The sequence below is a fragment of the Emys orbicularis genome, chromosome 4 (genome assembly GCF_028017835.1).
Source record: "Emys orbicularis isolate rEmyOrb1 chromosome 4, rEmyOrb1.hap1, whole genome shotgun sequence".
Taxonomy (NCBI): domain Eukaryota; kingdom Metazoa; phylum Chordata; order Testudines; family Emydidae; genus Emys; species Emys orbicularis.
Genome location: NC_088686.1, coordinates 96,825,948 through 96,850,260, shown reverse-complemented (window position 1 = coordinate 96,850,260; position 24,313 = coordinate 96,825,948). Strand labels below are relative to the sequence as shown.

At 43.8% G+C, this 24,313-nt stretch overlaps 1 protein-coding gene across 1 annotated transcript in view; it reads right to left on the bottom strand.

Moving 5' to 3' along the window:
• SPON1 (spondin 1) overlaps positions 1 to 24,313 on the bottom strand; it is a 340,693-nt gene that overhangs the window by 212,813 nt on the left and 103,567 nt on the right. Inside the window, exon 6 of the mRNA XM_065403212.1 lies at positions 5,548 to 5,696. Within this exon, the coding sequence (XP_065259284.1) occupies positions 5,548 to 5,696 (149 nt within the window). The remainder of the gene's footprint in view (positions 1 to 5,547; positions 5,697 to 24,313) is intronic.

The following is a 24,313-nucleotide window of genomic DNA, read 5'->3' as shown; positions in this document are numbered from 1 at the left end:
CTATATAACTTTAATGAGCTGTATTCCAGCTTCTTTTTTATTATTTCCTTATTATCCTTTGCTTTTAGGAAACATGCAAAATTCACTAGTAGTTCTTGGGACTTAAATATCTAGATCAAAATGGCAGATGAAATTTAACAGGCACTATTTGGAGCAATTTAAGTTTTGCTTGCAGATTGTGGTCTGAATTAGTTCTAAACTCAGGAAAATGATCTGGGTATCATTTTGAAGAGCTGTAACAGATCTGTTCAATGTGCAGTGGAGACTAAAATGAATACAATTTTAGCTGTATGAACATGGGAAATATAATATATGGAAAGTGTGATTATGCCATTATAGTAATCAATGGTACATTTTCACCTTAAATTTTGTATTCAGTTTTGTTCACCTCATCTTAACAAGTAGAAAAAAAATAGGAATCCCTTTGTTGCTGTTCTCCTAATCTGCTAAAATTGCGGACTAGGACAATTTTCTTTGGAAAGAAGAATTATCATTGTGATAGATAATGACTGAATAGGAGAAAGCAAAACTGACACCAATATTTACACTTTCCCACACTACAAGAACAAGAAAGTATGATTTCACTGAAGGCAACACATTTTTCACATTTAAAAAGAAAATGAATATTTATTCCATATACAATTTTAAATGTTCAATCATAGCAAAATTTATCTAGCCAAAAAGGTATAATTCATCCACTTAACCAAGTACACATTCCTTTTGTTTAGTACTTAGCTTTCCATTCACAGAATACTTTTACATCTTCAGATTTTGATAAAGCATGGACTTTGACAAAAGTGAACATTGAATAGTTGAAAAACTAACATATGCTACACGCCTCTTGCTGTTTTAAAGGTCTGATTTTTAATAGGCTCAGCCAATTAAAAAAAACTTGCAATGTACATCATAGTAAAAACACAGATTTATGATCTAATCTAGACTGATAGGAGACGCTGGGGATTGTTCCCTTGTTAAAAACAAATTTTGCAAGTCTTTCAAGTTTCCCATTAAAATCATGCAGTTCTTTTTCAAATCAAACAAATACAACCACCACCTATGAAACACGTGAAACTATGATTTAAGCCACTTTAAAAAAAAAAAAAAGTTTCACTTGCTCAGTACTAAAAGTGAGAACCTACGGTTTGATTCCCCCCCCACCCCCAACTTTTTAGCAAAGCCTACAGGAGAGACCTAGATGATACAGAATACAGTTTGACATATCACAGGTGGGGGTTTTGTTTGATTTATGTACTACCTGATGTTCATAATAATAATAATAATAATAGAAAAAAACCTTAAGCAAGCTCTTTGTTTCTATTTCAATCCTCTGTTCTTGTTTGTATGAAGTACTAATCGAAGAGTTTTGGCACATCTAGATAGCTGGATCAATTTGGACACCTAAAGAGTTCCTTCTGCCCTGCAAGGGAGGATATTCAGAAAAGGCTGCCATTTCTAAATATCACTGAAGTATAATGAGAAGTAGACCTTCTAGTGATGCTTGTGAATAGTGCACAATTTAGGGTTTAGTGCCAGATGACTAATAAGGTCTAATTCTGCCATCCTTTCTCGGGCAACTGGACTGTTTATTAGGAGCTTGACACAGAACAACTATGTGATCCAATTCATTGTAATCAATGGAATGATAATCATTGATTTCCTCTGAAGCAGGATTGGGCCCTATGTTCTCACCATTAGATCAACTAACTTTTAGGAATAAAGGTAAGATTTATTAAACATAATTAATTACACCATTATTTGTCATTCCAGATTTAAGGTAAAAATTATACTGCATCAGTTACTTTATTATTGTTTAACAAGGTTTTGGGTACACAAAATTTATTCACATTAATTAACCAGCAGAAAATTTGAACTGATCCATAGCAGTAATCTAAATCATTGCATTCATTTGAATAAGACCGAGCAAAGCTGGCAGTCCCTTGCAATCAGCCATTGTAATCAAAGTCTGCATATAATGAAGTAGTCAAGAGTCACTTAATTTTAAAGGGCATTAACCTTTAACCAACAGCATGTGATTTTAATCATCCCAGAAAGGTAAAGTTATAGCAAATACAACTTCTCATTTACAGACAATGAGGTAACTATATTCATAGTTTTAATTCTGAGTACACAAAAATGACTTTTCAGTGCAGTTCTACAGAATGTAGATACCTTGATATAGCAGTAGAGAATTTTCTAATTACTGTATTTGACATGTGCACCACACATGGACTTGGTACTGTAAACCACAGCAGCAATTTGTTGTTTTCAAGTACTGAAAACATTGCTATACATTTTGCAAGGTCCCATGCAAGTACACTATGCACCAGATCTGTGCGTAGGCAATATTTTTCAAGCCTAACAGCATGAAAAAGGGTTAATTTCCCAACTCTAACAATACACTCAGATAAGTATTAAAAAAGGTCTAATTAGAGCTGGTCTGAAAATGTCCATCATTCCTCTGTGCCATCTACTCACACACAGAAAACGCACCATTGTCTCCCCTCCTGCTGAACTGCCATGGTACATCATGAGAGACATAGGGCTGGTCTACACTACCCGCCGGATCGGCAGGCATCGATCCAGCCAGCGGGGGTTGATTTATCGTGTCTCATATAGATGCGATAAATTGACTGCTGAGCACTCTCCCATCGACTCCAGTACTCCACCAGAACGAGGAGCACAAGTGGAGTCGACGGGAGAGCGTCAGTTGTCAATTTACTGCAGTGAAGACACTGTGTCAAGTCGATCTAAGTACGTAGACTTCAGCTACGCTATTCACGTAGCTGAAGTGGCGTATCTTAGATCGACCCCATGTGGTAGTGTAGACAGCTTGGCCTATAGAGGCATAAGGCATCCAAACTAAGACTCCTATAAGGAACAGCAGTGGCATTTCCAAATTGAAATCTTTGGTTTTCAGCCCAAAGCTTTTTCAGCCCAGTTTTTGGTTTATCGGAGTTTGGTTTTTCAACAAGCTGAAATTTTCTGCCAAAAAGCAGGCACTTCTCAAAAGATTTTCTTTAATTGAAATCCTAGTTTTCCATCGGAAAAAAAAAAAAGTGTTTCACTGGAGAATTTTTAGCCAGCCCTAACCCTAATCTCTTTATGTACTATATTTTGGAGTTTAGAGTTGTTACCACTTAAACTCTAAGTAAATCCCATCTACTCTCTGTTTCTTGACCCTTGAAAACTTCCCCTGATAATGGCCTTTAACTGCTCATCCAACTCATATTTAAACCTGATATTAAAAAAGTCATTATGTATTGTCATTACCCTTCTTTAAAATACAGTCACATATTTAAGCATTCATGTCACAGACACACAGAGAGTATGGGGGACTCTCAAAGTCAAATCCTGTCACTTTCAGATGGTACCAGATGGTGCAGCCCTCTCTACACCAACATAATCACAGAGGGCCAATGCACACTAAAAAGTGTGTAGCACTGTCCAGAGAGTGTTTGTGGCCAGAGTGTAACCTGTATGGATTTTATATCTCCCTACACTAGCTGGGGTGAATCTAGCTCTATGGTTGTAAGTGGCACTATTCTCACGCTAGTTCTGAGCTAATCAACATTAGAGAAAGTCTATTTTGTTTGCACTCTGAGCATCTGAAAGCGGCAGTTTGTAAAAGAATTCAGACCAATATTTCCCACCCCAGTTTTCATCTGTACAGATTAGACTAGCTGACTGTACTGTACCAATCAGCTTCTGCTGAAGATGCATGTTTGTAGGATACCTTAGATTGTAAACTTTTCAGGGCAGGGGCCATCTCTGTGCTATATGTTTGGATAGTGCCTTGCACAGGGGGGCTGGGGCCTCTACTCACTACTGTAATTCAAATAATAAATAGTAATAGTGAGGCCTTAGTTACTTGGCTTTTAAATCTCATCAATAAAGGCACCTGAAAGTGTTCAGGAAACACATTAGAAATACTGTATCTCATCCTAATGATGAAATTGTGCCTGTGTACATAACTATTTCTAGGTTAACTAAAGTGCTGCATGAGACCAAGGGAGTTCAATTACTACTAGTCACCCATTTGATACCGGAAAATGTAGCCACATTTAAATCCATATCAGAAGGGATTCACTCAGGAGAGATTTTATACAAAATATAAATCCAACCATAGGGGCTACTCCTGGGGACAAAATTCTGCTGCTGAAACCACAAACAACTCTCTGTAAAGATAATGAGAACCATATGTATATATCAAATGATAGAATTCAGCCCTTAGGGCCAGATATTGCCCTCAGTCTCCACACATGCCTCACTGTCCTAGATGAGACTTCTACATGTGGACTGGTGGTTTGTTTCTCTCTCCCTGCCACAATGCAGTCTTTTCCCCAGGCGAAGAGGAACCAGCTAGAAACTACAGCCAGTAGGAGCAGCTGCCAAAGCAGGTACCTTTGGACATGGAGGACTTTCTACAGTTTTGACAGGACTTTCCCTTCCAAGTGCTGATTGGCTGTTTGCTCCAACACACTCCCCCTCCCTCAGTCTTCACCTCACTCTGCCCTTTCCTCCTCACTCGCTGGTCTTTTCTTGCCATTTAGCTGATGCTCTCATAACTATACCCATTCCCAAAAATAAATAAAAATAATGACATTTGCTGCCATCATATTGTTCTCTCTGATTGTGTGTTCTATCCCCCCCCCCCCCTCGCTATATCTGTCTTGTCTAGCTAGACTGTAAACTCAACAAGGCAGGGACCGTCTGCTACTCTGTGTTCGCACAGTTTCTAGCGCAATGGGGCCCTGATATAGGTTTGTCCTTACACAATTCCCTAATAAACACAATAAATAATCCAAGGGAATGTTTTACTTGGTTGCTTATTCTAGCCCATGTAATAAAATATAAACGGTTTAAAAGCCATTTCAAGAAGTAGACTTCATTACAGATGAAGAAAACTAATATTGATATACAGTTAAAACTCTTCTACCTTTAATGATGCTAGTGGACTGCCTGATCTATCAAGTTTTATTAGTGCAAACTTGCAAAAATGCTACTATTTACAAGTGCTCTTCTGATTTGCTGAAACAGCATTTTTAACTTGAACAGCTTTGAGAAGTTACAAATATTGCATATGCTTTGCCCACCAGAATAAGTTACAAATGGTCATGAAATACAAATTGAAAATCTGAAGGGAAAACAGGCACATGGCATACTGATTGTCTAACTAGAAAAGCCATCTTAAACATGTTCCTTTTAAGAGATTACAAGTGTCTTGACTAACCCAGTGAAAATTAATTTTATTTTTATACATCACATTTCCACTTTATAGGAGCCTTGCCAATGTCAATAACTTTATAAACAATGTAACTTGTCCTTACTCAGGCAAACCTTCTGGTTAGCTTCATTAATATTTGCCTGTGTAAGAACTGAGGGTTGTTGTGTTTTTTTTTTTAAAGTACCAGTAGAAGGCCTTCCTAATCTGTTCAGTTCAAAATTAGCCAGTGCAATGACATTGCTGTACATGTCAAATGCCAAGCAATTCAAAGTGAAAGCTAAACTACTCTTAAAGATATTCATAATTATTTTCATTACACTCACCTGTTGTCGAATTTCTTCTTCCATTTTTACTGGGGACCCCAACTCTGCAACTTGTTTAACACCTTCACTAGCATATCCTCCATATTCCCAAAGGACATAGTTCTTGGAGTGAGAACCACCAATGATTGCTGACCAATGATTAGCTCGTCCTTTAAATAATAATAAAAAGAGAATTGGTTAAAAGGGAATAGGCACACTGGCTTTCAGACTACCAACAGCCCCAATACTGCAGAAGGTGAAGACAGGCCCTGCTACCACTCCCTGGGCCAGAGCATATTATGCCCTCTCCTATTATAGTGAAATTCTGCTTAAATTGTCCAATTCTGCCAAGTCCTGAGCATCTCTTATCAGGGCCGCCCAGAGGATTCAGGGGGCCTGGGGCAAAGCGGGGGAGCTGCGGCGCTTGTACTCACCCGGCAGCGGTCCGGGTCTTCGGCGGCATTTCGGCGGCGGGGGGCCCTTCAGTGCTGCCAAAGCCACGGAGTGACTGAAGGGCCCCCCGCCGCCGAAATGCCGCCGAAGACCCAGACTGCCGCTGGGCCAGGACTCGCGGGGCATTTCGGCGGCGGGGGGCCCCTTCAGTCGCTCCGCGTCTTCGGCAGCACTGAAATTGCCCTATTTGCCCCCCGGGCGGCCCTGTCTCTTATGAGGCTTACTGATTGTTTTCGATCCCCATGAAACCCACAGTCCATGTCTCCTTAGGGAGAAAAAAAGAAACTATTTCACTATAACATGATACTTGAAAACTCCTAAATATTTAATTTATTTAACAATAAAATACACAAGTGGAGAAGCGGTCAATGTTCCAGCTGGATAGGCGCACACACCCATGCTGGCCAATTGGTATGAGCCTTTAACATTTTCACTTGGTAAACAGATGCACCTGTAAGCAATTTTGTAATTAAGCAAAACAAAAACAAATATATTCTCCTTGATTTGAGCTTCTTTCTGCAGCATAACAGGAGCCATCTCAAGCAGCCCTCTTGTGGCCCAACACGGCCCTGAGGTGTGCTGCCCACCACTCCCTCTTCTGGCTCTTGTAAGAATATCGCCCAGGCCAGAATACTTTAAATTAAGATTCCCCACTTTGTGGGGTTTTGCTTATTACGTCTCTTATGAGAAGAGAAACTTTCCCTTCACTCCTCAAGTCCAGTGCTTGTTCCCTTTGATTCAGGGATCCCTCAGCCCTCCTTCTGGGACCATGTGATGCTTTGAACAGATTTCCTCTCCTTGGGTCAGGAGCTCCATGGCCGTATGTCTGGGCTGCTAACTCACACAGGCTCTCTCTCCTTGAGTCAGGAGTCCCACAGGCATCATTCTGGGGTCTAGACTGCTAATTAAGGCCAGCTTCAGCACTCACTCAGCTTTCAACCCTGGGCTTCTGCTCCCCCTTCACCAGGGCTGAAAGTGGCCAGCAAACAGTGTTAGTCCTTCTCCCCTTCAGGAAGCTTCTCTTATCTCCAGGACTCCAGTGGCTACATTCATTTTCCCCACCTGGGTAGGAAGGCCAAATGAATCACAGGTGGGGCTGGACTCCTTACCCCTTAAAGGGCCAGTCACCCTGTGACTGAGAGCTTAAGTTCCCTCTTAATTTTAACTTTGGAACTTCCATGTAAAATATTAGAATGATACTTGGAGAACTCTTGTCTTAAGTGACCACACAAGGGATTTAACAAGAATTGTTTGCTTAACAGAGATGGTTTTCTAATAAAGATAGATCGGGTTAGAGCTTTATGATAGGAGGTTGCCTAATAAGGGAATAGGCACACTGGCTTTCAGACTGTTTGTTGTGATCTCTCATGTGAAAACTGCTTAAGGAGCCCCAGTTCCCCCAGATACACAATGTTGACCATCCTGCCCAGGCACAAGATCTGTTACCTCTTCTTCCAACCACCTCTGCTGTCTTCCTACAGAAAATACTTGCCATTCTCATCCTTCCTCTTACTCCTGTCCTCCCTCTTCCTTCCATTCTACTGGTTTTCAGTACTCAACAATAGCCCATGTCCCCTAACAAACTTTTCTTCTGCTGTGTGTAAGGTCAGGCTGAAGAATTTCCCAGACAGGGGTCAACGGTAGAGCTCAAGGTGCCCTAGTGCTGAGATACATCTCACTCCTTTGAGCCCAACCACCTCCAGTTGAGCAGCTCTAAGCAGGGCCGGCCCACAACATTTTGACACCTGAGGCAGGGAGCTCAATGACCCCACGCTTGGGCCAAAACTTTGAAAGGTCTCAATTCTGCCTTCTTCCTCTTCTACTCCTCTCATGGTACTGCTCTGCTACCTACCCCAATAAAGGAGAACTAACAACTTAAAATGCCTTGTTCAAAAATGTTAAGTAACACTTAACTTTCAAATGCCTGAACAGCAAATGTAACTTTTCTTGTCTGCATAGTAAACACAGGCATTTTTATCTGTTTGAATAATCAAAGTGGTGTTTTCCGTGCCTTCTTGGTTGCAAAGATTTGAACTGCTTCCTGAAGGTCCACAGTCTGGGCCAGCTCATGCTCTATTGAGATGGTTGCAAGGCCGACCAGCCTTGCCTATGTCATTGTGGAGCATAGATGTGTTTTTATTAACTTCAGCTTGGAGAAGCTGCGTTCTCCACTGGCAACTGTTACAGGAAGTGTTACAAGTATGTGCAGAGCAACAAAAGCATTTGAAAAGAGGGTGGTCATCTTATTTGTGCACATATATTCCAGAACAGCCTTTGGAGTTGATCCTGCTGAAATGTATTGTGACAAAGTTCCTCCTCTGCCTTGGTGGGTTCTGCACTTTCTGGCAGATTTGCTCACCTCAGAGGTTTACGGTAGTCCTCAGTTTGGCTCCTTTTGTTAGTGGCACAAACCTGCCGTTCACTCGGCTAACCTCATCACTGGCCAACATGGGGAAAAAGGAGGAGAACAATCCCTGCAGTTTCTACTGGCCCACCTAATGGGTCGGGGGACAGGCCAGAGACTTCCCCTCTGGTGGGACCCACAGTCCAGATCAACTCCTCTTATATAAAATAGGGAGTTGGGGGGGATGCGGGGAACCCAGGCCTGCCCTCTACTCCAGCCCAGGGCCCTGTGGATTGCAACTGTCTATAGGGTCTCCTGTAACACCTGTATGACAGCTACAACTCCCTGGGCTACTTCCCCATGGCCTCCTCCCAAGGCCTTCTTTGTCCTCACCACAGGACCTTCCTCCTGATGTCTGATAACACTTGTACTTCTCAGTCCTCCAGCAGTACGCCTACTCAGTCTCAGCTTCTTGAACACCTCTTGCTCCCAGCTCCTCGCATACACCTCACTAACTGAAGTGAGGTTCTTTTTAAAACCAGGTGCCCTGATTAGCCTGCCTGTCTTAATGGATTCTGGTAACTTCTTAATTGGCTCCAGGTGTCCTAATTAGCCTGCCTTAATTGGTTCCAGAAACTTCCTGATTGTTCTGGAACAGCCCATTATCTTACTCAGGGAAAAGGAACCTTCTGAATCTGGGACTAACAGATCTCTCCCATTGATCACTCTCCTGTAGCCCTCTAGCCTAGAGGGAGAGAGGTAGCGGGCTGCTCCTCCTGCTACTGGGCCCTGGGCTCTCCCTACGGCTGCTGCTGCTCCAGCTACTCCCCTGGCTGAGCCAGACCCCCCACCCCTTCTCTGTTACCTGCTTGCTTGCTGGCTGGCTGCTAGACACCCCCCCCCCTTGGTTGCTGCTGCTCCAGCTACAGCTCCTGGGGGGGGGGCTGCTGGCCCACTCCCCAGAGGAGGGGAGGGAGGGACCCCAGCCATTGCTCCTGCTGCTGTGGACACCACCACCACCACCACCTGAGAGGGGTCCTTCCTGCTGCCCACCAGACTGCCGCCTGGAGCTGGTGTGTTCGCTGCTGGAGCCCCGAGAAGGAGAAGAAGAGGTCCATCTATCAGTGGGCCAAGAAGCACGTCACCTGCCTTCTAGCAGAGGACGGCACCCCCCTCACGGATCCGGCGGAGATGATCTACGCAGGCCTTTTCTCTCCGGGTCTGGGATGAACTCCCGATGGTCAGCACGGATGACCGAGACCGGCTAGAGCTGCCTCTTACTGTGGCCGAGTTCTCGGAAGCCCTCCGCCGCATGCCCACCAATAAATCTCCGGGCATGGACGGGCTGACTGTGGAGTTCTACCGCATGTTTTGGGACGTCGTTGGCTCGGACCTTGTCACCGTCTGGGCCGAGTCCTTGGAGGGCGGGGTCCTCCCTCTTTCGTGCAGGCGAGCCGTGCTCGCCTTATTGCTGAAGAAGGGGGACCTCCGCGATTTACAGAATTGGCGTCCCATCTCGCTCCTCAGCCCGGACTATAAAGTCGTAGCGAAGGCCATCTTGCTGCAGCTAGGGTCCGTGCTGGCGGACGTGATCCACCCAGACCAGACCTACACCGTCCCGGGCCGCACTATCTTCGACAACTTGTATCTGGTCCGGGACCTCTTGGAACTCAGGTGTAGGGATGGTCTGTCGTTCGCCCTCCTGTCCCTGGATCAGGAGAAGGCGTTCGACAGGGTGGACCACGGGTATCTCCTGGGCACTCTGCGAGTGTTTGGCTTTGGGCCCCAGTTTATGGGTTTTCTCCAGGTGCTGTACGCCTCCACAGAGTGTTTGGTCAGGCTCAACTGGACCCTGACCGAACCGGTCAGCTTCGGGCGAGGAGTACGTCAAGGGTGCCCCATCTCGGGCCAGCTGTATGCTCTGGCGATCGAGCCCTTACTCTGTCTCCTCCGTAGGAGGTTGATGGGGTTGGTGCTGCGGGAGCCGGAGCTGCGGCTGGTCCTGTCGGCGTATGCCGACGACGTGCTCCTCGTGGTCCAGGACCCGGGCGACTTGGTGCGGGTGGAGGCTTGCCAGACCATCTATTCAGCAGCCTCCTCCGCCTGGGTCAACTGGGTCAAGAGCTCTGGCCTGGTGGTAGGGGACGGGTGGCAGGCGAGCTCCCTCCCACCCGTGCTTCAGGCCGTCCGGTGGAGCGCGGGTCCGCTGCTCTATCTTGGCGTTTACCTTTCTGCCATGCATCCGTCTCCGCCGGAGAACTGGCTAGGTTTAGAGGGCAGGGTGTCAGAGCGGCTCCGGAAACGGACAGGACTGCTCCGATGTTTCTCCCTTGGAGGAAGAGCACTGGTGCTCAATCAACTAGTCCTGTCCATGCTCTGGTACCGGCTCAACACCCTGGTCCCGGCCCCGGGTTTCCTGGCCAACCTCCGGACGTCGATTCTGGAGTTCTTTTGGTCAGGACAGCACTGGGTCTCTGCGGGGGTTCTCCATCTACCCCTGGAGGAAGGAGAGCAGGGCCTGAAGTGTCTGCACGCTCAGGTCCACGTCTTCCGCCTCCAGGCCCTGCAGAGGCTCCTTTATGGTGCAGGTAGTTCGGCGTGGAGCGTATTGGCGCACGCCTTCCTGCGCTGCTTCCGAGGGCTCCGACATGACCGGCAGCTCCTTTGTCTCCATCCGAGAGGTCTTCCGCGAGACCTCTCCGGGCTGCCGGTCTTCTACCAGGACCTCCTCCAGACCTGGAAACTGTTCTCAGTGACCAGGTCCGTGGCGGCCACCATGGGGGCAGATCTCCTCGCGGAGCCCCTGCTACACAACCCCCAGCTCCATGTGCAGGTGGCGGAGTCCCCATGGTGCGTCAGAGGTTGGTCCTGGCAGAAGTCACCAAAGTCGGAGATCTCCTGGACTACGACCAGGGAGACTGGCTGGATCCCCTGACGCTCGCTCAGCGCATGGGGTTCTCCAGACCTCGTACTCCCCGGCGCATCCTTCAGGAGGTGAGGGCCGCTTTGCCGCCCGCTGCTCGGGACTATCTCGACCGGGTCCTGTGAGAGGGCACGCCCTGCCCACCCTCCACTCCGAGCCCTCCAGACTTTTTCATCGGGCCCATGCCCTGTGGACCCAACCAGCCCCCTCCCCGTCCCTTCGCCATGAGCCAGCTGCACGATCTGCAGCCGGTTCTGTTCCGGACCGCGCCAAGGAAACATCTATACACGCTCGTGCTCCATGTTCTTTAATAATATTTTTTAATAAATGGAGATATCCGATCTCCTAGAACTGGAAGGGACCTTGAAAGGTCATCAAGTCCAGCCCCCTGCCTTCACTAGCAGGACCAAGTACTGATTTTCCCCCGGTTCCCTAAGTGGCCCCCTCAAGGATTGAACTCACAACCCTGGGTTTAGCAGGCCAATGCTCAAACCACTGAGCTATCCCTCCCCCCCTCTTCATGTCCTCACCCTCGCGTCTCGCCCTGATACGAAGTGGCGGGGACCTTCTGCCACCTCTGGAGGGTGAGGAGCCCCGGTGGGCCAGCCTTTATTCTACTCTGATCCCGAAGCCCACCGGGGACATCAGTTGGCGACTCCTTCACGGAGCCGTGAGCACGGGCGTGTACTTGGCGCGGTTTACCCTTATCCCAGACACCTGCCCCTTCTGCAGCGTGAGGGAGACCCTGGCGCATGTTTACCTAGAGTGCGCCAGGCTGCAGCCCCTATTCCGGCTCCTCACGGATATTTTGTTAAGATTTTGGTTGCACTTTTCTCCTCACCTTTTTATTTATGCACTCCCTATCCATCGCCCCACAAAGTCACGGGACCTCCTGGTCAACCTCCTCCTGGCCCTAGCGAAACTGGCCATCTATAAAACCAGAGTGAGGAGGTTGGCCGATGGAGTCTCCTGTGACTGTGGGGCCTATTTCAGGTCCTCCGTTCGTTCACGTATCCGGGCAGAGTTCCTCTGGGTGGCGTCCACTGGCTCCCTTGATGCCTTCGAGGAGCAGTGGGCGCTGTCCAGGGTTCTCTGCTCGGTGTCCCCGTCTGGTTCGCTTTGTTTGACCCTTTGACCTCACTCCTGTCCCTGTTCTTTTATTAGTTGTCCCCCATAATTTTTTGGTCTCCAGGTCCTGTGGACCCCCCCTTAGGCTGGGGGGGGATCCTTTAGCAGTGGGATCCCCACTTCCTGGATCCCAATAGGATCACTCTCCTGTAGCCATCTGGCCTGACCCTTCCACAGTATCTTGAAAGGGCTTTCAGTTCATCACCTAAAACACTCGCATCAATATCGCTCATGTCATCATGTGTCAACACTGTCTCTAGTGCCCTGCATTGCTGGTGTAGGTCTTCTTCAGGTATAGTGAGGCGTTTTGGAATATCATACAACATCCCAAATATACTGATGTGTTCCTTGAGCTGCATGAAATGTTCTTCAACTGACTGTATTGCACAATCTAGCACTGGTTAAAGAATTCAACTTTGCATTGTTGTTTGGGGTCTCTTATGGGATTATCCCATGCCTCGTAATCAAAATGTCTTCTTCTTCGGTGACTCTTGTATTCTTGAATGGGTGGGAAAATAGATTCAGTGTGAAGTTCCTCTGCCAACTTCTGTGCACTCTTCAGAATGTTTTTGAAATCGCTCATCTGACCGGTAAGACTGTAGGTATGACTTTGCTTTGTCCAGTTGTTCCATTGCTCCAGATATATCAAAGTCAACACCTTGGAGTCTCTTGCTTACAACATTTATTTCAAACTGTATGTCATGCCAGAACACTAAGCCACACAGAAATTTGAAGTTATGTATGTTTCTGGTGATTCCATTTCCCTCTGCCACTGTTCTCCCACGAACAGTTCCTGTCATAGCATTATCCTCCATAATGGCAACTACGGCATCATCTATCTTCCCAATTTGATGTTTGATAGGCTTTATCGCCTCCACTCAACTTTCCCATCGTGTGGCACTCAGTGGTTTCAGTGTCAGAGAGGATGTTCCAAGATGTTGCTTCAAAATTTGCCATCGATGAGTTGATGCAGAGAAAAATACATAGATGCTTTGAATTACATTAAAAAATTCAGCAGCCTCACTAGAAGCTGAGGCTGCATCACTGACCACGAAGTTCAATTAATGAGAGCTGCATGGGACAAAAAAAGCTTGAGGATTTAACTCTCGGATCCATGTCTGCACTCCTCTGTTCTTTCCTCTCATGTTGGCACCATTATCGTAGCCCTGACCTGTCATGTCAGCGATCACAATTCCCGTATCTTCCAGCTTTTTAAGAAGCACATTTGTCATACCAGCTCCTGGAGTATCATCAATGTCAATAACTTCTAGAAAATGCTCTCTGACAGTCACCATTGCAGGGACATTTTCACTAGGTTCTGTTGTTGTTACAAAACGCACCATTAAAGTCATTTGTTCCATATGGCTGATGTCAGGTGTGCAGCCAGAATAAGAGAGTAATATCTTGCTGACTTCTGCCACAATCTTCTGTTTGACTTTTGTTGCCAGTAACTGTATGATCTCATTTTGAATTATTTTTCCAAGGTAGTGGTGTGTGTACATTTCTTCGGTGGTGACCCTTCTTAGATGCTCCTGGAGTACAGCATCAGTCTCAGCCATCAGCGCCACAATTTTAAGAAAGTTTCCATTGTTTGGCACATACAGCTGATCTGAAGTGCCACACAGTGCTAGGTTTTGGGTAGCAAGCATTCTCACAATGGCAATGAGCCTTTTCAGAACATTTTGTCAGTAAAGAGACTCTGATGCAATCTTCTCTTGATGCTGATCATCTATGGTGGCCTTTAACCTTAGTCTCATCTCAAGCTCTTTCCACCTATGGAATGCTCTCTGGTGATTTGATGCCTTCTCGTGGCATGCCAGATTTCTAGCCAGATTTTTCCAGTCCTTTGTTCCTGTAGAACCCAATGTGGCTGGAACATTAGACTGGAAGAGTTTGCAACAAAAACGGTATGCAGCATTTTGTTTTTTTGAGTACATAAGCCATGGCCTCTCCACTTTGTCGCCATTGGGGATTTCACGCCAGTAATGTATTGGATGGAAACTTCTATTTTCCTTGTCTTTGGGGAACATGAAGTTTTTCGCTTGCTGTGGCCCATGCAGTACAAGGAAGTCCCTCAGGCTACTGCTCAAGTGGGTCCACAGTCCTGGATCATCTAGACTTAAGGAACTAAACTCAGCAGCAGCTGTTTCTTGCACCTCCACCACACTCTTCTCTGGTCTACACTTTTCTTCAGGAATGTGCATGGTTACTTCCATTTGCGATGGAGATATGGATGCTGCAGTAGCTGCCAGGTCACCTGCACTCTGACTAACTGGAAGATCAGGCATCTCCTCACCACTCACATCCTCACTGGGACCGGAAGGCTCACCGTGAACATTTGTGTCTATATATCTCAGGAGAGCTCCTTCCTGCTTGGATAGAAAAGCTTCCTTTGCTTGCTTGTTTTGCTGAATGCTGCCCCCGAGGGGCGTTTTCGTCTTTTACTCATGACTGCTGTTCTGTGCCAGCTATAGAGGCTCTCAACACTCAATTAAAATTAATGGAGATATCCTATCTCCTAGAACTGGAAGGGACCTTGAAAGGTCATTGAGTCCAGCCCCCTGCCTTCACTAGCAGGACCAAGTACTGTTTTTGCCCCAGATCCTTAAGTGGCCCCCTCAAGGATTGAACTCACAACCCTGGGTTTAGCAGGCCAATGCTCAAACCACTGAGCTATCCCTCCCAGCCCCCAATTGAAGGGGAAAAATAAGCAGGCTGGTAGCAGGGCCTGAGTGAGGGAAGATATCAGCGTCTTAAGAGCCTAACTGGCTCCTACTACTTCAGTTGACTGCCTGTTCTCCTCAAGTGGGTTCAGGGAAGCAGCAGGAAACAGGAAGCTCCCTGAGAAGCTGGTGTTAATCAGTCCAGGCTCCTGGGGGTGCTAGAGAGGTACATAAGAGGCTCCTCCTCCTCTCTCTCCCTGCAGCTCCTGCTGGCTTCTGTTATTCCCTCTCACCTTTTCGCCTGCCTGTTATGTCTCTTGTGCCCTCCTTCCTCCAGCACAGCACTCCACCATCTCTGTGCATCTAGAGCAGAGAGAATACATATGCACCAGCAGCAGACACAATTTTCTACACTCTGGGTCCTAGTGGCGCGCCCCCCCCCCCCCCCCCCCAGTCTGGCACCTGAGGCAGCCGCCTCAGTTCGCCTCATGGTAAGGCCTGGCTCTAAGGCAAAGTGCTCACTGGCAGAAAAGGGAGCAGTTACCCCTTACAGAGACAGAGGGGGCAGTACTGCTTTATCCTTTCATCCTTATACAGGAAAACACTGAATCAACACAAAAATCAAATGTTCACTGTCAGGAACCTAGGGCAACTTGCAAATATGTGCATTGCAGCTGCACACCTAATTTTCACATGTAGTTACTAGAACCTGCAAGCACAAATGCTATATTAGCAAGTGCACATTGCCATTTCATTATCTAATTGGCTTTTGGTTCACATAATTAAAGTAATTGTATATTCCGATTAAGAAAGTGCCACGTGCATTTTTGCCCATGGTCCCAGCTTCCAAACTGTTTGAAAACTCTGCCTAAAAGCTATTTCTGTTGAGCTTCACAGGCCTCGATTCAACACATTACTTCCCACACACATATCACTTGTGTAACACAGACAGACCCTGGTCGTCAGCAGGTGGGATTGAACCTGGGGCCTCTGGAGTTTAGTGCATGAGCCTCTACCGCATGAGCTAAAAGCCAACTGGCTCTTAGCTAAAGCTGTAGAGCAGACTCATTTTATATCTCTCTCAGTGGTTTCAGTGCCACTAGATGGGCCAGAACACCACACCCAGGAGGTGTGTGGGTTACACTTGCATGTGCACTATCTGTATACACACACTCATATGGTTATGAAGCATCTGTGTGTATAACAAGACTGCTGCTTACTGAGCCCCCCCTGGCGAAGTGGTGCCTCTGCTGGCTCCCCACCAATTTTTCCTCTCATCAGGGCCCTGTGAGAACCCACAGAGACTTTCTCTGGTTAACAGTATCCCTGCCTAGGGCTAGTTTAATACCAGAACTAGTTTACAACAGCCCAGAGTCCCAAACTAGAGTCAATTAAACAACAAAACAAAGAAAAAGTCCATACTTATCTCTGGCATTTTCTCTCACCCCAAAGCTCTTCTTCTATCACTTATTTGGGACACACATCCAATCCAAAACACAGTCAGGGTTTCTTCTTCACAGAGCTCACTGGGCTTTACCCTCCAAGCTTCCCAGTGCCATAGTCCTGCAAGGGCTTTTTTAGTTTTCTTTCATCCCTGCAATATCTCCCTCCCCCAATTACTACAACTCCCTGTGCATCCTCCATTTGTTGCAGCCACCATCTGTTCTTTGTAGGGAACTGCCTGATTCCCCTTAGGTGGGGCTCATTCCATAATCAGCCTTGTCTGAGTCCCAGGCTCTCCAGCCTCAGGGCAAGCCACTTTGTTACAGAGAGATACAAGTATAATACAATTAAATCTAGAGACTGCACCCTCCAAGTGTAGACTCTTGGTCACGTTTCTTCTGAAATCTCAGTGAAAATGTGGATAAACATGTAAGAGAATGGCAAAATTAGAGTGGGAGTTAGACACTCAGGTGTAGGGTAAATAGATAGAATTTGCCCCTGAAAACTGAAGCTAAAGAAGAATATCTTGTTAAAGATATCCAGTTGAGGGAAGCAGAGAGAAAAAGGAACAGTCCTTTGAAAGTTTCATAGGAAGTAATTACACTAGATAACAACTTGCTCACTAGGGCCATCTTATCAGTGGGCTGCAAATTTTTTCATGTGAAATCATGATAAAGAGGAGCACTTTTATGGCACTCTTACACTTGTTCTCTCTGTGCTTCTGCACATTTGCATTGTTCAGATAGCACCGGTGTTTCAAACCAGTTTCATCAAAGGGTTCTCTATGTTTACAGAGCCATAAGAATGGAACAAAGAAGCAAATTTCAATGCACCTGTATTTATCCAGCTTGTTTGTTTTAATTTCTTATAGCTCTAGAGGACCATGGAAGTCCTCCAGAGTCAGGAATGAAGGGACAAGGTGATTTCAGGGGTTCTGTCCCAATTTGTTATCTTTGTGAGGGCAGAGAGAGGGAAAATGTAAGACTTGGAACAAAAATGATAGTGAAGAAGGAGCAAAGGGACTAGATCAAGGGTCGGCAACCTTTCAGAAGTGGTGTGCCGAGTCTTCATTTATTCACTCTATTTTAAGGTTTCGCGTGCCAGTCATACATTTGAATGTTTTTAGAAGGTCTCTTTCTCTAAGTCTATAATATAGAACTAAACTATTGTTGTATGTAAAGTAAATAAGGTTTTTAAAATGTTTAAGAAGCTTCATTTAAAATTAAATTAAAATGCAGAGCCCCCTGGACCAGTGGCCAGGACCCGGGCAGTGTGAGTGCCACTGAAAATCATCTTGCGTGCTGCCTTCGGCACATGTGCCATAGGTTGCCTACCCCTGGACTAGATTAATGGGTCACAGAGTTCCAAGACACTAGAAATGGGGGGAGGGGGGAAGAGAATGAGCTGGAGGCTGGGTTGTCAGTCAGGAAGGCTGGCTGGAGCAGACGAGGCTCCTGGGGCTAAGGTAGGCTGACTGGCTGAGCTACACTATAGAGCGGGGAGATGGAAAATACAATGGTAGCAGAGGGAACGACTGGCCAGAAGTTAGAAAAAAGTAAAGCGTGGACTTGCTTGAGCTAGAAGAAGAAACAGCAGCCAGAAAGAGTAAAAAGAAAAATCTAAAATTGTTATAATAATGAAATGACTAGTCAAGGATGTGAAGATAGGGGATATAAGCCTCTGAATTGGCGGAGTAAATTTTAAAAAGTGCTGGAGACATAGAAAGAGGTAGAAAGCTACAAGGAGGAGATCTATTAATTGAATGCAAAAGCAAGGATCGAGTGGGGAAACTATTAGAGGTTAAAATGCTAGGAAAACTGAAAGTAAGCTGCCAACTGCTTAAGTATCTGATGGAGACAAGAGGAGTTTATAAATGGGGTGCCATTCGAAATGACAGAAGATGAAGTAAAGCATAGAGGATGATAAGCCGCTCATTAGCAAGAGAGAGGAGGGGAAAGAAAGCCATGAACAGCTGTGCTTGTTGCATTTAAAAGAGAAACTTTTAGGGTAACAATAGGATACCACATTTTTTAAACCAAACCATATATTCCACCCTTGGTAAGGTGCTACAGATGTCAAATGTTTGGACATGTGGCAAATATATGTAAAGGGAAAATTAGATGCAGTAAATCTGGAGGGGAGCACTCCTATGACAATTTTGTGGAAGGGACAGAATAAAGCATAAGAATAAAGAACTGTGGTTCAAGAAAGCATAGTGCGGCATATGGCAGTTCTATAGCAGCAAAGCAATCAAGAGAGATACAAAAAAACAAAAATTACAAATAGCATAGTATGTGTGCAAGCTAATAAGATGCATCTAAGACCAAAAGGGGAATAGGAAAGGAAACTCAGTAAGTAGAAAGAGATAAACGCACAATAGAATAAATCAAAGGATATGAGTGATACAGGGGGAAATAGGAGAAGACATATTATGTGTAGACAAAGAGGTTTATAGCTTTTATGACTGAGGTAATAAACTGCACATCACAGACAGGGAAAAAGAGAAAATGAAAATTATATTTAAAGCAGCAGAAAAGTACCTACGTGTTAGCAATTTATCAGTAGAGTGACTCCATGCTTTTTTAAGAGAAGGAAATAGTAAAGGATAAATAAAATGGTACTATTTATTCTTGTAATGCACATAGCCTAATTGCACATGGACAGGAACTAAATAAAAATATCCTTGATAAGGCTACTAAACCTGATAAAATTTGCATACAAGAAACAGGTTTAATAGAAAAAGTAGATTTCAGAATCCCAGGATATGGCATCTATAGGCAAAAATGGAGAAGTATGAACTGGGAGTGAGGAAAACCTTTCCTTATAATTAAGAAAAACTTAAATTTATCTTGAAATTGAGGTGAAGAAACTAAACATAAAGTAAAACGCTATTGAGATTCCAACGCAAAATAAATTTTCATCTTTGAGAACATATAATATATACAATCCCTGTGGAAAACTGGAGATTAAGGATTTGACAGATAATTGAAGATGCAGCAGGCCTATATATTTATTATATGTGGAGACAAACAACTGTAACAGAATGTGTGAAAGTGGAAAAAATGGTAAGAATGGTAAATGTCTAGACAATTTATTGATGAAAGTAATTTAGTAATACTGAATGATGGTACACCCACTTGGTTTAATGCAGCCAATGGAAATCTCTCCTGTCAAGACCTGGGAATAGTGTCCAGTAGTATAGCAAGCAAATACAGCTGCAAAGTCGATAAAGAAGATAATCACTTCCCTATCTTTATAGAATATCAAGGTAAAGGCAATGTTGAGGATGGAGGAAGGCCCCTACTTGGAATATTAAAAAAGCAAACTGGGAACTATTTAGAAGTAAATATAAATAAAATATTAATGAACAATGTATAAGGGATGACATTGTGTAACTTAGTAGTAATATAACTAAGGGAATCATGATGGCAGAAAAGTTATCTTAGGTATAGCTATCTGGTCATCCTAAAGGTAGAAAACAAGTACCATGGTGGAATGAGGAGTGTAACAAAAGCAATTAAGGAAAGGACCAAAACATATAAGAAAGTAAACAATACAATGAATAGTGAGGACTTAATGAAATATAAGATAAACAAGGCAATTGCACAAAGGGCTATTAAAAAGGCAAAAAAAGAAAGTTGGAGAAAGTACTATGGGAAAATAAATGAAGATGCTAAAACATCACAGGTATATAAGCAGATTAGGACAATGAATGGTAAGAGCAATTCATTGGTAAGAGCAATTCTACACCAGGGCTCACTGTAACAGGATGAGGGATAGAAAGCTCTTATGAAGAAAAACACAGAACCCCTAGTAGAAATATTCCACAACGTTAATAATGGTGAAAATCAGAGAATAGAAATCCACATGAGGAAAAAAAATTAGAAGAATCATGAGAACTGAAAGAGGTGGGATGAAGATAAGGATATGATATTAGTTATTAAATGAACATTTCTATATGAGGGAACTTCAAAAAGCTATAGCTAAGAGCAAAAAATCTGCACCAGGTAAGGATGGCATATGTAACAAAATGCTAAAACACCTGGATGAAGGGAATCTGAAAACACTGCTAATGCTGTACAACAGTATATGGGGAAAAACTGAGCTACCAATGCAGTGGAAACATGCGGTTGTAGTCCCAGTGTAGAAACCAGGTTAGCCGCGAGCAAGACCTGATGCATACAGGCCAATTGCCCTTACGTCATGTATGAGTAAAGCCATGCAAAAAATGAGTGAAAGATTAACAACATATCTAGAGAGAAATGGCCTTATGACAATGTGCAAAGTGGGCTCAGGAGGGGGAGGAGTCTAGTTGATCATATAGTAAGAGTGAAGATGGAAGCACAAAAATTTAGGAGAAATAAAGAATATATAGGTTTCCTAGATATCGAAAAATCATAAGATATGTTGTAGAGAGAGGGCTTATTGCATAAAATAGCATCCATGGGCATGAAAGGAAGAATATGGAGGTGGATAAAGGATTTCTTAAGTAAAAGAACTATGCAGGTCAGAATAGGGAAAGCCTACCCTAGCATATATACAATTGCAAATGGCACTCGACAGGAGAGTGTCAACAGTCCTATCTTATTAAACATAATGATAAATGAGCTCCTAAAAAGGATGAGTGCAGGAATAGGCATATCCAAGTTCGTAGATGATTGTGGCATATGGGCTCAAAACAGAAACCAGGGAATAGCTGAGAAGCAAATCAATGAGGCATTTAGGAAAAGCATGAACTGGGGAAACGTGGAGCTTTAAATTTTCAATTCTAAAAACTAAAGGAATGATATTCACTAAAAGGAAAATTAAAAAATATTGTAAACTATATATGGACAGCAAATAGGTATAGTTAAAAGCTACACATTGCTCCTCATTAGATAGCAAGCTAACATGGAAGAATCACATGGAAAATATTGTAAATAAATGTGAAGGTAAATTCAATATACTTAAAAGGCTTTCCAGAGTCACTTAGGGCACTGATATGAAAGCAGTGGTAATGCTTTATAGAACATTAATAACACCAGTCACTGAGTACTGATGCCAAATGTTTACTTGAGCCTCAAAAACAAACCTAAGGATGCTAGACACAACCAAGCCCACACATTGCATATGGTGTCTCCCTTACAACCTCTTTCTGAATAATGTGGAGAGCTGCTGGTGACATGCCTGTAGCGTTAAGAACAAAATTATTAGCCTTAACCTTTTGGGCAAAAGTCAACAGGGAAGATAGAAACATTAAACAAATATATGAAGAATACTGGGAATTCAGTGGAAAACATGGGGGAAAAAACCCCAAATACCGATGTTAATAGGATTAAAGTATGGAGAAAGGAATGAAGACAAAAGAAATACCTATAAGAAATGAGCATATATAGCCATGGGAACACACACAATAGGTGGAAAATCATGCCCCCCACCACGATATAAATGTGGAACTATATAATGAAATTAAAAGGGTGAAAGGCGAGTGAAATGTGTTAAATACAGCAAATCAATATCTATGTGATGAAATGGGGAAACATTACCAAATATTTATGGATGGATCTAAAGATAAGAAAACCAGGAGAGTGGGGACAGCATTCTATGTCCCAACACATGGAATATAGAAATCCATTAGATTATCAAATTTTGTAGCCGTTTGATGGCCGAGCTAGCAGTGATAACATTGGCATTATACTGGATGTGCAGCCTACCTTCACTGTCATCTTGTCATATTCCCTACTGGCAATCAAAAATGGGAATTCTGATAGCAGAAATGATATAATTAATGAAATATTGTTACTAACAACAAAATTGGCGCAGATGGGCATAAACATTGAAGTAGCATGGATCCCAGCACATGCGGGGATAGCAGGAAATGAGGTGGCAGACAAAGTAGAGAAAAACACTGTAAAAGTGAAAAAAATTGACAGAGATCCTCCTAAGTAAACAGGGATTTAAAAATCTTATTAAAATGAACTGAGAAAGGAGTAACAGGAAGTATGCATAAAAGAAACCAGGAGGAAAAGATTTCATGAAGTCTGCCCTAGAATCAAAAACGGTGATGTACTGCAAGAACCTGAGAGAAAGAGTGAGGTAGCTCTACTTCAAATACTTTCCTGACACTGTGGTTTAAACAGTAATTTGGCCTTAATTAATAAACTCAAAGATGGGCTGTGTGAGACATGCAAGGTCAAAGAAATGGTTAATCATATCCTCTGGCAGTGTAAAGAGTGTAATGTTAATAGGGGGATTTTGTATGACAAACTCAGGCACCTAAAAGTGGCAAAGTTTACACTAAAATACCTAGTTAGAGCATCCAGGAAATGGGGCACCATTAAGAAAGCAATATTACATTTTTTTTTAATTATGGGGGAAAAGAGAGACTAATTATATGTCATGAAATCCAGAACCTGGAAGTTACAGACTCAGAATGTGAGTCTGTTATGCCATAATATACAAAAAGAAGAAGAAGAAGAGCAAGAGAGCATTTGAGTGTGTGTGTCGGGGGGGAGAGAGAAACAATGGTAAGGGAGAGGTGGGATGCTGTAGGGGAAATGGGTAACAAATGGAGTACTCAGGAAGATGGACAGAGAATGTGATGAGGAGGCAGAGAGATTAATGGAAAGAAAGATTATAGTGTATACTGGAAGGGTGTGTGGGAAAGAGATTGAGGGAATAAGAAATAGAATCTCCCAGCATATTTATTTTGGTCTGCAGGAAAGAAGGGAGTTACAAACATAGAGTGAAAGCAGAGGGAAGAGTAGAAAGTTAGAGTAAACAAATCAAAGTATGTAATGAAGTAAACAAAAGAAATGCAAATTAAAAGAGTTAAAGGTGAAACACTGAAATCAAAAAAGAAAATGGGGGAGGAAAAGGAGTAGAAATAAACAAACACAAGGGAAAATAATCAGAACAGAATAGAAAAGAGATTAGAAATAATAGCAAAATAAACAGCAGTTCAAAATAAGGTGTTAGAAAAAATATAGAGGAAAATACAATGAACAGAGGAAGCAATTACAACAAGGATCCCCTGAAATCTCAGAAAGAAAGCTATGGAGCCTCTCAAGATGGACTTCAGTGACCTTTGCTAGAAACTGTAAATGAGTAAACACAGGCAACATTACTGAAGGCAATTGACACATCTGAGACTCAGCATGGCCACATGATCTTCAGCCATTGCCAGGAGGTGATCTAACAATACTACCAGCATAGTCTCCATACTTTGTCCAAGGCTAAAAGCAAACTTACTGGAATCAGGGAGGTCTAACGACTTCAGAGGCTTCTAGAGCTGTTTCCACCACAACTTTCTCAATAATCTACCCCACACTGGAAAATTCATGACAGGGTGATAGCTGGAGAGCCTTCAAGGTCTAGAGATGGTTTCTTGACCCAGGATCTAATAATCACTTCTTTAACAGACTGGCACCTTGTAACTCCAAAGGGAGACATGGTCAATCTGCTCCAATAATGGTCTCAGAATCCCTCATTTTCCTTTACTAGAGACACAGATCTAATTCACAGGTCATAGCCTGCAGTTCTCCCTGCATCTCCAGTACCTTAGTGAGTGACACATACTGAAACTCAGGTAGAGAAGATTCCACATCTGTTCCCATTAGGCACAAATTTGCTACCATAGAGAAGAATCTTTCAACTCAAGCAAGACCTCTATTGAGCAGACCATGCAATCTGGACAGCAATTAATCCCCACCCTTTGATTCATATGCGAGGGCAACATACTCTATCATATCCAGATTTAGGGTGGGAGACTTCCTGCATTTAAAATCAGATTCATACAAAACAGCCACATCATCTCTGTGACATTTATTTGGTTTATGTTGAACTGAATGCCCA